General features: G+C 35.4%; 1 protein-coding gene across 4 annotated transcripts in view; it reads right to left on the bottom strand.

Moving 5' to 3' along the window:
- Positions 1-13199, bottom strand: part of CUL2 (cullin 2) — a 102439-nt gene that overhangs the window by 49464 nt on the left and 39776 nt on the right. For all 4 annotated transcript variants that reach the window (XM_027594885.2, XM_027594887.1, XM_027594884.1 and 1 more), the window contains 2 exons: positions 11342-11447; positions 5805-5887 (listed from right to left, as the gene is read on the bottom strand). In XM_027594885.2, the coding sequence (XP_027450686.1) occupies positions 5805-5887; positions 11342-11447 (189 nt within the window). The remainder of the gene's footprint in view (positions 1-5804; positions 5888-11341; positions 11448-13199) is intronic.

Raw genomic sequence — 13199 nt, 5'->3', positions numbered from 1 at the left:
TCAAAGCATTATAAAACTAAAATGTATATAAAAGCTAAAGTACTAGAACTAGGAATGAAAGAAATATTCTGTGAATTTAAAAGATAGGCATAATAGATTTAGAGTTAGCAGAATCCATATTTGAATCCCTGGAATTAAGAAGATAGGGGCTGGACTCAAATCAGCTGTGTTAGAGTACCACCACTGACATCTTCATTTGTAAAAACCGGAATGCAAGTAGTATCAACATCCCAGAGTTAGGAGGATTAAATGGGATAATGCAAGTAAAGCTTTTAGAACACTTCTTGGCACATAGCTCCCATATTTTATTACTATTGTTGTTGTTATGCCTTAGTTTCCTTAGCTGTAAAATGTGGGACTAAAATGTGGGACAACACCTACTTAATAGAGTACACATGAAAAATAAATGAGGTATTAGTAGGGCATGTCAAATAATACTTTCATGGAAGCTGATTATAACAACAAAATTAAGACAAGTTGGCCTAATATCTCTAACCAAATAATCTCTATGTCTTTTCCAGAATAACCTGTATTGTATTATTTTTTAATTTTTATTGTTTTATTACTATTGTACTATTTTTCATATACAGTTAGATTTTCTTTCATTTCTCATTAAATTCATTCTTAACAAGCTAACAATCACACTTAAGAAAATTTACTAGGTTGGGACAAACATATTAAAAGAGATTTCAAAAAACTACATTTAGAAAATTAAAACAGTATTTTCTTTTTTTTTTATAAAACAGTATTTTCAATAAACTTAATCTAAAATAGCTGAATTCCAAGTCAAGAAACAAGTTAATATTTCATAGCAAAATAAATACATTAGAACCTACAAATATTGTTGGGAGTGTTCTTTTAGTTAATTATGGTTTAGTAGAGAAAAGAGAAAGAAAAAGAATTTTCCCACCCTACTCCTTCACTATCCTTTTCTCTCCATCTCCCTATCTTTGGAAAAAAATGGAATCATTAAAAGGGTGAATGACAGTTTTTTAAAACAAAGTTACTAATTGCTACCATCTACTTTCTACTATTTAGCATTAACATTAAATTCTAAAATATTCCCTTATCCTCTTTGGCGGCTTGTTTTTTGTTTCTGTTTATTTGTTTGTTTTTTTTTAATGTCCTATGAAGAGCCCATAGAAGGAATAATGCTTTCCTTTTCTTTCCCCTCACATAAAAAAACTCATATTTGGGTATTCTTAAAGAAAGCATTTTCAGATGGAGTGGCCATCATCACACTGCAATTCACTGGTCTAGATAATTCCTACAACATCAGTTCCAGTAAAATGAAATTTATTATACACACATCTGTATGACTGACTTTTAGTGCTTCTGATTCCCCAAAACTGAAGTCTAGTAAGAATTTTTTAGGCCAGGGGCGCCTGGGTGGCTCAGTCGGTTGAGCATCTGCCTTCGGCTCAGGTCATGATCCCAGGGTCCTGGGATCGAACCCTGCATTAGGCTCCCTGCTCTGCGGGAAGCCTGCTTCTCCTTCTCCCACTCCCCCTGCTTGTGTTCCCTCTCTCGCTGTCTCTCTCTGTCAAATAAATAAATAAAATCTTAAAAAAAAAAAAAAAAAGAATTTTTTAGGCCAGAGCTGACCCAAGGATCTTCTATTCTGGACTCCACAGGAAAAGTTACTCTCTTAAATTCTATTCACACAGCAGCTAGGTAAAGAGTCCACCATGCTGGCCCATGAGTAGAGTGGGAAGCCATTTTCCCACAAACTAACCTCACATATAGACAAGTTATGAATTTAACACTGGGGCTAAGAGATAACCAACTACCTAGAAAAATTTGTGTTCTCAAATAGGTATGTTATCCTTTCAAGATTTAAACTGAGAGAATATTCAGTTCAATATTCAATATTCAGTTCAATTCAGCTATGCTCTGGAAAATCCAAGAGGTATCAGGCTTGCAACAACAAATGACAGGTCAATTCATGGAAATCAATGAGAACGAAAACACATCGGTCCAAAACCTATGGGATATTGCAAAGGGAGTCCTAAGGGGGAAATACCCATCCAAGCCTCACTCAAAAAAACCAGAAAAACCCCGAATTCACCAGCTAACTTTACACCTTAAAGAACTAGAGAAAAAGCAACAAATGATGCCTAAGCCACGCATTAGAAGAGAAATTAAGATTAGGGCAGAGATCAATGAATTAGAAACCAGAAACACAGTAGATCAGATCAACGAAACTTAGAAGCTAGTTCTTTGAAAGAATTGGTAAGATCGATAAACCACTGCCCAGACTTATCCAAAAGAAATGAGAAAGGACCCAAATTAATAAAATTATGAATGAAAGGGGAGAGATCACGACTAACACCAAGGAAATAGAAACAATTATTAGAAATTATTATCAACAACTATATGCCAAGAAATCGAGCAACCTGGATGAAATGTATGCCTTTCTGGAAACCTATAAATTCCCAAGACTGAAACAGGAAGAAACTGACAACCTGAATAGGCCAATAACCAGTAACAAAATTGAAGCAGTGATCAAAAACCTCCCAAAAAACAAGAGTCCAGGGCCTGATGGATTCCTGGGGGAATTCTACCAAACATTCAAAGAAGAAATAATACCTATTCTCCTGAAGCTGTTTCAAAAAGCAGAAACAGAAGGAAAGCTTCCATACTCATTCTATGAGGCCAGCATTACCTTAATCCCTAAACCAGGCAAAGACTCCATCAAAAAGGAGAATTTCACACCGGTATCCCTGATGAATATGGATTCCAAAATCCTCAACAAAATCCCAGCTAGTAAGATCCAACAATACATTAAAAGGATCATCCACCACAACCAAGTGGGATTTACCCCCGGGATGCAAGGGTGGTTCAACATTCGCAAATCAATCAATGTGACAGAACACATTAGTAAGAAGAGAGAGAAGAACCATATGGTCCTCTCAATTGATGCAGAAAAAAATATATGACAAAATACAGCATCCTTTCCTGATTAAAACTCTTCAGAGTATAGGGATAGAGGGAACATTCCTCAAGTTCATAAAATCCATCTATGAAAAACCCACAGCGAATATCATCCTCAATGGCGAAAAGCTGAGTGCCTTTCCCTTAAGATCAGGAACACAACAAGGATGCCCACTCTCGCCACTACTGTTCAACGTAGTACTAGAAATCCTATCAACAGCAATCAGACAATAAAAGGTATTCAAATTGGCAAAGAAGTCAAACTTTCTCTCTTCGCAGATGACATGATACTTTATGTGGAAAATCCAAAGACTCCACCCCCAAATTACTAGAACTCATACAGCAATTCACTCATGTGGCAGGATACAAAATCAATGCACAGAAATCTGTTGCTTTCTTACACACTAACAACACAACTGTAGAAAGAGAAATTAAAAGAAATGATTCCATTTACAATAGCACCAAAAACCATAAGATACCTTGGAATAAACCTAATCAAAGAAGCAAAGGATCTATACACTAGGAACTACAGAACACTCATGAAAGAAACTGAAGAAGACACAAAAAGATGGAAAAACATTTCACGCTCATGGATCAGAAGAATAAACACTGTTAAAATGTCTATGCTACCCAGAACAATCTATACTATACCTTCAATGCCATCCCGATCAAATTTCCAATGACATTTTTCGAAGTGCTGGAACAAACAATCCTAAAATTTGTATGGAATCAGAAAAGACCCCGAATCACCAAGGAAATGTTGAAAAAGAAAAACAAAGCTGGGGGCATCATGTTGCCTGATTTCAAGCTATATTACAAAGCAGTGATCACCAAGACAACATGGTACTGGCATAAAAACAGACATATAGACCAATGGAACAGAATAGAGAGGCCACATATGGACCCTCAACTCTATGGTCAAATAATCTTCAACAAAGCAGGAAAAAATATGCAATGGAAAAAAGACAGTCTCTTCAATAAATGGTGCTGGGAAAATTGGACAGCCACATGCAGAAGAAAGAAACTCGACCATTCTCTAACACCATACACAAAGATAAACTCAAAATGGATGAAAGACCTCAATGTGAGACAGGAATCCATCAAAATCCTAGAGGAGAACATAGGCAGTAACCTCTTTGACATCGGCCACAGCAACCTCTTTCAAGATACGTCTCCAAAGGCTAGTGAAGCAAAAGCAAAAATGAACTTTTGGGACTTCATCAAGATAAAAAGCTTCTGCACAGCAAAGGAAACGTCAACAAAACAAAGAGGCGACCCACAGAATGGGAGAAGATATTTGCAAATGACACTAGAGACAAAGCACTGATTTCCAAGATCTATAAAGAACTTCTCAAACTCAACACCCAAAAAACAAATAATGAAGTCCAAAAATGGGCAGAAGACATGAACAGACACTTCTCCAAAGAAGACATACAAATGGCCAACAGACACATGAAAAAATGTTCATCATCATTAGCCATCAGGAAAATTCAAATCAAAACCACATTGAGATACCACCTTACACCAGTTAGAATGGCAAAAATTGACAAGGCAAGAAACAACAAATGTTGGAGAGGTTGTGGAGAAAGGGATACCCTTCTACACTGTTGGTGGGAATGCAAGTTGGTACAGCCACTTTGGAAAACAGTGTGGAGGTGCCTCAAAAAATTAAAAATAGAGCTACCCTATGACCCAGCAATTGCACTACTGGGTATTTATCCCAAAGACACAGATGTAGTGAAAAGAAGGGCCATATGCACCCCAATGTTCACAGCAGCAATGTCCACAATAGCCAAACTGTGGAAAGAGCCGAGATGCCCTTCAACAGATGAATGGATACAGAAGATGTGGTCCATATATACAAGGGAATATTACTCAGCCATCAGAAAGGATGAATACCCAACTTTTATATCAACATGGATGGGACTGGAAGAGATTATGCTAAATGAAATAAGCCAAGCAGAGAAAGTCAATTATCATATGATTTCACTTATTTGTGGAACATTAAGGAATAACATGGAGGATATTAGGAGAAGGAAGGGAAAAATGAAGGGGGGGAAATTGGGAGGGAGAGATGAACCATGAGAGACTATGGACTCTAAGAAACAAACTGAGGGTGTTAGAGGGGAAGGGGGTGGGGGGATGGGCTACCCCGGTAATGGGTATTAAGGAGGGCATGTACTGCATGGAACAGTAGGTGTTATACGAAAACAATGAAGTGTGGATCACTACATCAAAAACTAATGATGTATTGTATGGTGACTAACATAACATAATAAAATAAAATTAAAAAAAAAAAAAAAAAGAATTTTTTAGGCCAGAGCTGACCCAAGGATCTTCTATTCTGGACTCCACAGGAAAACTTACTCTCTTAAATTCTATTCACACAGCAATTAGGTAAACTCATGCTGGTCCATGAGTAGAGTGGGAAGCCATTTTCCCACAAACTAAGCTCACATATAGACAAGTTACGAATTTAACACTGGAGCTAAGAGGTAACCAACTACCTAGAAAAATTTGTATTCTTGAATAGGTATGTTATCCTTTCAAGATTTAAACTGAGAGAATATGTTCAAACAATTCAGCTATGCCCTGGAAGATCCAAGAGGTATCAGGCTTGCAACAACAAATGACAGGTCACTTCCTTCAGGGACTTACTTATTTACTAAGCATATTGGGCTAAAGACCAAAGACCTATCAAAAAAAGATTATAAAACAATTTTAAAATATTGGCATTAAGATGGAAAATGAGGCTTGTTTAAGTAAACCAAGGCCTATGTCTAGTTAACAGCCACACAACTGTACACTATTTGAAACCATTTCAAACAGCAAATTAAAATTGATTCAAGAAGACAAATATCAGTACTCACTTTTTTATTTCTCGGAGCAACATTCGGATAAGGATGGTCTGAAGTGGTTCAACCATCAATTTCCTCCACATATCCAATGCTAGCTGCCAGGAAAAATAAAAATTATCAAGGATAAATTACCCAGTACTTGTTTTCAACATTTATTAAAATGTTAAAAGACTTTACACATCAAGTATTTACAACTAATATTTCAAAGGTCAAGTGAAAATTGAATATACATAAAAAAATGAATTTCTAATTTAAATTGAAAATGAGTATCAGATTTGTATAAAGAACAATTAAGGCTTGAATTAATTGAAATTGAATTGAATTCAACTGAATAAACTGAAAATCTTTAAGAAATAATTGATTTGATTTTTATAAACTATAACTTATTGACTGTTAAATGCCTGGTATCACGGAAAGGCTGTATAAATGTCAAGACTAAGAGAAACAAAGGAATTACGTTAAAGTGATTTGGCCGTTGGCTGATTTTTAAAATTACAAAACCTCTCATACAAACATAAAGCATAAGTCAATTAAAAGAATAATAAAATAGAATATCCCTGTATTCACCACCCAGTTTAAGAAACACAACTTCCCCATTAGTGTTGCTCCAAATGTCCTACTTTCCCCTCAGAAGTTACCACAACCCTGAATTTTGTGTTAAATCATTCCCTTGCCTATAGTTCTATCAAATGTGTACATATCCCATTTTTTTTTAATATTAAGTCCAGTATAGTTAATATACAGTGTTATTTAGTTTCAGGTGTACAATATAGTGATTTAGCAGTTCTATGTATTACTCAGTGCTCATCAAGATAAATGTACTCTTAATCCCCTTCATCTACTTCACCCATCCCCTCACCCACCTCCCCTCTGGTAACCATCAGTTTGTTCTCCATAGTTAAGTCTGTTTATTTTGTTAATGTTTTTTTCTCTGACTGACTTATTTCACTTGGCATTATACTCTCTAGATCTATCCATGTTGTTGTAAATTACAAGATTTCATTCTTTTTTATGGCTGAGTAATATTCCTTTGTATAATACAGACCACATCTTCTTTATCCATACATCTATCAACGGACACCTGGGCTACTTCCATAATTTGGCTATTGTAAATAAGGGCACAATATACACAGGAGTGCATATGTCTTTTTAAATTTGTGTTTTCATTTTCTTTGGGTAAATACCCAGTAGTGGAATTACTAATTATAGGATATTTCTGTTTTTCATTTTTTGAGGAACCACAGTTTTGTTTTCCATAGTCATTGCATCAATTTACATTCCCACCAACAGTGCATGGGGGTTCCCTTCCACATCCTCACCAACACTAGCTAGTTCTTGTCTTTTTGATAATAGCCATTCTGACTAGGGTGAGGTGAGATCTCATTGTGGTTTTGATTTGCATTTCCCTGGTGATTAGTGATTTGAGCATCTCTTCATGTGTCTGTCGGCCATTTGTATCTCTTCTTTGGAAAAATATCTATTCAGGACCTTGGTTCATTTCTTAATTAAATTGTTTTTTTGATGTTGATTGTGTAAGTTCTTTATGTATTCTGGATATTAATCCCTTATTAGATGCCATTTGCAAATATTTTCTCCCATTCACTGGGTTGCCTTTTTGTTTTGTTGATGGTCTCCTTTGCTGTGCAAAAGCTTTATTTTGGTGTAGTCCCAATAGTTTATTATTGCTTTTGTTTCCCTTGCCTGAGGAAACATATCCATAAATACGTTGCTAAAAACAATGTCCAAGGGAATACTACCTATGTTTTCTTTTAGGCATTAAATTGTTCAGGTCTCATGTTTAGATCTTTAACCCACTTTATTTTTGTGTATGGTACAAGAAAGGGGTTTTTCCATTCATCTGCATGTAGCTGTGCAGTTTTCCCAGCACCATTTATTGAAGAGACTCTTTTCTCTATTGCATATTCTAGCCCCCTTTGTCATAGATTAATTGACCATAGAAGTGTGGGTTTGTATGCATGGGTCTTTTATCCTGTTCCACTGATCTATGTGTCTATTTCTGTTAGTACCATTCTGTTTTGATTACTACAGCTATGTAAGATAGTTTGAAATCTGGGATTATGATACCTTCAGTTTTGTTCTTTCTCAAGACTGCTTTGGCTAGGGGCGCCTGGGTGGCTCAGTCATTAAGTGTCCGCCTTCGGCTCAGGTCATGATCCCAGGGTCCTGGGATCAAGCCCTGCATCGGGCTCCCTGCTCGGCTGGAAGCCTGCTTCTCCCTCTCCCACTCCCCCTGCTTGTGTTCCCTTTCTCGCTGTGTCTCTGTCAAATAAATAAAATCTTAAAAAAAAAAAAAAAAAAAGGATCGCTTTGGCTATTTGGGGTCTTTGGTGGTTCTATACAAATTTCAGGATTATTTGTTCTAGTTCTGTGAAAAATGCTATTGGTATTTTGATAGGGATTACACTGAATTTGTAGATTATTTTGGTAAATCCTTGTGGTTTTAACTGGCATCTTCTTGTGTGAGGCTGGGCATCTTTTTGTATGTTTATTGTACATCTTAGTTTTTTTCTGTGAAATGCCAATTCATCTCTTTTGCCCACTATTCCATAGTATTTATCTTGTTCTTAATAAAAACTAGAAGTTTTTTATATATTGTAGAAATTAATCCCTTGACAGTTTTATATATTGCAGTCATAGTTTGTGACTTAACTTTTGAGTTCCTTTAGTGTTTTTTAGTAAAAATAGATTATACTTTAATGTCTCAAAGTTATCCATCTTTTCCTTTATTGTTTGTATTTTTCTTGTCTTTTAAGAGCTTTCTTACTCTAATGTCAGGGGTATGTGTGCTCTTTTATTGCCATCCAAAAGTTTTCAAGTCTTGCTTTTCATATTTAAACTCCAATGTATTTTTCCCATAAAGAGTACAAATTATTCCAGTATCAAAAATTGATTGCTCCTCTGTTTCCAATATAATTGCATCTACACAGCCATTATTCTGGTTTTAGCCCCTCTATTCTATTTCCCTGGGGTAACTTTATCCTATTTCAAATATGTAAAAGCATCCGCCATCCCACAAGGACCATTCTTCAAGTTTCCCCTTATTTTTTGCTTTTTAAATAGCACAAACAGGGAAAAAGGGTGATAAAGAAAATGAGATGTTATAAGCTATGATAGGAGAACAAACTATGAAGGCTTTTGAAAGCAAGCTGGAGGAGCTATCAAAATTCAGGGTGTGCTTAGACCCAGAAAATCCACTTTCAGGTACCCACTCTAAGAAAATGTCTGCTTGTGTACAAAGAGATAAATACATAAATGTTAACTCCCTAAGTGTAAGATCTGTGTCTACTTTGTTCACTACTCTATTCTTAGTATATACAAAAGTGCCTGGCACACAGAGGGGTTCAAAAAATTTTTAATAAATGAATACATGAACAATGATATTCACAGCAGAATTGTTCAAAGCAACAAAGAACTAAAAACTAAGTAGAATAGTTTAATAAATGATTAATAAATTATTCTATATCCCTATTATAGAATACTGAGCTCTCACAAAAATAAACTTATGTGCAAAGAACTAGACACATTAACCAAAAAACAAAACAAGCAAGAAATACAAGCTGCAAGATATATGGTATGCTATCATTATGTGTACATACGATACCATTAATGTTTAAAATACAAAATTAAACCATCATGTGCATAGTATAAGTATTTATATGCAAATGCACAGGTAAAAGTCAGGAAAGACATATTGTTTAGGGTGACTTCCTCTGGGAGGAAGAGTGAGCTTGATGGTATTGGTGATAAGGGACAATTATTAAAATACTCACTAATAGTCCTACGAACTAAAGCAACTACTATTTCCCACTAATCTGTTACTCTACATCCTTTTCCCCCTACGGTTTTATTCCTATTAAACATATAATGTGTCTAAATTTTTTCATGAAATATTTTCCCCTTTATTAAAGTTTCTATGAACTGTTTTCTACTACTAATTTATCTCTTTGCCTTCATAACAAAATCATACTGTACATACTCATCTATGTATGGTTTTTACTGTTGGGTATTAGACATTTAGATGGTCTATCTGTTGGTCATCCTTATTAACAATAATTATTTATTTTGGTGTAGTCCCAATAGTTTATTATTGCTTTTTAGGCATTAATTAAATTGTTCAGGTCTCATGTTTAGATTTTTAACCCACTTTAAGTTTATTTTTGTGTATGGTATAAGAAAGGGGTTGTTCAATAATATTTCATTTTTAAAGATTTTATTTATTTATTTATTTGACACAGACAGAGAGTATGAGTATAATAAGCAGGGGGGGCAGCAGGCAGGGGGAGACAGAAAAGCAGGCTCCCTGCTGAGCAGGGAGCCAGATGCGGGGCTCAATCCCAGGATCCTGGGATCATGACCTGAGCCGAAGGCAGACGCTTAATAACTGAGCCACCCAGGCGCCCCACAAGGAACACTTTTAAATATTTAAACTTTTTTCCTGTTATTTATTATTTTCACAGTACAGATTACCAGACATGGGATTATCTGGTTAACAGATATTGCACATTTTAAAGTCTACTGAAAGACAATGACAAATTTCTTTCCAAAAGGATTATTCTAAATAAAATTTCTACTAATGCTGCATCTTAGCTGTTTACTTTTTTCATTAACACTCACCACAATTTCACATTAATTTCTATACTTATTTGGCATTGCTTCCCCATGAGGACAGAGACCTTCTGTTTGTTCACCATTGTATCACCAGTACCTGGCTACTCAATAAATACATATTACATGAATAAACAAACATTGTACTAGAGTATTTCTTTCACAGTGAATATATGCTTTATGTAATTTTCCACATTTAAATTTGTACTGTACCTCAAGAATCTGAAAGAACTACTTGACCTCCACACTTCATTGTTTTACTCTGAACTTCTTTAACTACTTTTTAAAGTTAAATTTGTTATATCCATAAATCTGTATTTCCTCTCTTTTAGGATCTTTTAAGCCTATGACCTTTGCACTTTATTTTTCTTATAGAGAAGGAGCATGCATGCACGTTAGGTGGGGGTAGGGGCCGAAGGAGAGGGAGCGAGAGAAAGAATCCTATGCAGGCTCCACACCCAGCACAGAGCCTGACACAGAGCTCAACCCCACAACCCTGAGATCATGACCTAAGCTGAAATCAAGACTCAGATGCTCAACTAACTGAGTCACCCAGGCACCTTGACTTTTGCACTTTTTAACTACAAGAATCTCAAGAGTATTTTCTAAATACTCTTACAAAGTATTTTCCAAAAGACTTTTTGTGAGCTTTTTCACACAGTGGAACTATTAACCTGTCATTTATTCATCCATCAACTTAATTATTAAAATAATACTAATCATATCTCTTCTGTTCTCATCTATATGAAGATTCTTAGGAAATCATTGCAGTGTTTTATTAACTTAACATTTAAGATGTTTTAAATCTTGACAATGTTAAGATAGTCAACATGGTGTCCTTAAAAAAAAGGACAGTGAATCAAATTCCCTCAATATATACAAAAACACTCTCATGTTTGCCAGTCATTTAAAGAATTTCCTACCTCTCCTATTTCCATAAGTGGTTCATTCATATCTACACCACCATAGCCATACTGAAGGTCAGCTTCTGTCAATTTATTCTTTTTAATAAACTGGGTGTTGAGATACCTGAAAAACAAATACAGTACCATTGGACACTATGTTAAAATCAGTAGGAAAACAAACAACTTGCAACTTGAAAATAATAATTTTAGGGTTATAAATCAACTACAGAAGAGTGTGGCAATATATCCAAAGAAATTCTGCAGAAGTTAGAAATATAATTTAAAAGGATCAAAGGTATCAGCCGAAGGCTTTAAGAGTGAAAGAATAACCTCTAGAGTAGGGAGAAAAAAACCCTATTACCTCAGTCTCACTTTAAAAAACTCAAGGGTTTTGCTCTAAAAATTTCCAATACTCATATAGCCCAACAGCTCCTACCTAAGGAGCTTCTACAATCCTTCTACAATTTGCTCATTCCCAGGTTCTTCTTAGAAAGTCAGGATAAGTTCACTGTGCAAAGAATTAAACCAAAAAATAGTTAAAAGATAAAACTCAGGTCAGTCCTTCAATTTATATCTATCACCAGGAAAAGATGTAACTTTTCATTTTTAAACAACAAAAAGAGATCAAATTAGTAGGTAAGAAAATGAAATAGACTATTATAGACAGTAAGAAGTATGGGCAAAACTGACAAACGTAAGATCACTTTGTCTACCAGAAGAAAACAGCTTTATAATGTTTCAACATATTCTAAGATTAGTAACTGTAATGAACTCTACAAATTACTAAGATGAATATAGATTTCTTTAAAGCAAATAAAATGTGTAGAAAGGGCTCAAAATGTTCTAGCACTCACTTTTCACAATCTTAGATTTCAATATAATTCCTATAATGCTCACCACCTAAAAGTACTCACTTGAAAGGCTCTGCCATGTGTAACTAGCTATAGACAACACGAATAGGCAATAGCCACGAAATCTCTATAGTAAAACACACACTTTCTAGTGTTCACTGCATCAAAATGAAAAGTCCACTTCACGTTTACAAATGAAACTGAAAACAAAGACAACAAAAATTTCAACTGCACAACTCCACCAACAACTCTAGGAGACAATGAAAAACACAATTCCTGGAATTAACTCCAAAGCTGTATAGATACAACCATTTACAAAAGTTGCACTCCCACACTAACTACAAGCCTCTAGACTCCAAGACTTAAAACCTTGGTGCTCTCTTTGACATTTAAGTCTCCTCTACCCACATGTTAAAATGTCCTATTATATTTTTCTTCAAAATGCCATTTCACCCTTCCTTCCATTCTCTCTAGTAGTATAACTTCCTAATTTCATGCTGGCTTTTCAACCATGCCTTCCAACTGAAGAAAAGGTAATAGGACTGAGAGAGACAGAAGAAAGAGGTAGAGAGAGAACATCTGGGATATCTGGCCTGAAATAGGGATATATATAAAGTGGAGAGATCTTTTAACCTCTGGCCCCTGTCATCAGGCTCAAACACACTTCTCTCAGGCCTGATCTGATACCAATCCAAATGAACTTTAACTTCCCATCCCATTAAAGTAATTACACGCAACTGTTTTATATTTTTCACGGTACTTACTACTTTGTGAAATAATTCAATTCTTTTATTTGCTTACTTACTCTGTACATGTGTTGCCTCTCTAAAATGTAGGAACTACAAAGCAAGGACCCTGCTTACACAGCATCCAGAACCTGCGGCAGGTAAATATGAAGTCCTCAAAAAATACCTCCTTGATGAACGACTGAATACATAAATGGACAGCATTCCCAGACAGCAGGGAGAGCAAAAGCTAGTATTAGATTACAAACTTAGAAAAGCAGCCTGGAGCCAAATCATAAA

This window comes from Zalophus californianus, chromosome 9, assembly GCF_009762305.2.
Source record: "Zalophus californianus isolate mZalCal1 chromosome 9, mZalCal1.pri.v2, whole genome shotgun sequence".
In the NCBI taxonomy this organism is placed as follows: Eukaryota; Metazoa; Chordata; class Mammalia; order Carnivora; family Otariidae; genus Zalophus; species Zalophus californianus.
This window is presented reverse-complemented; position numbering and strand designations above follow the sequence as displayed.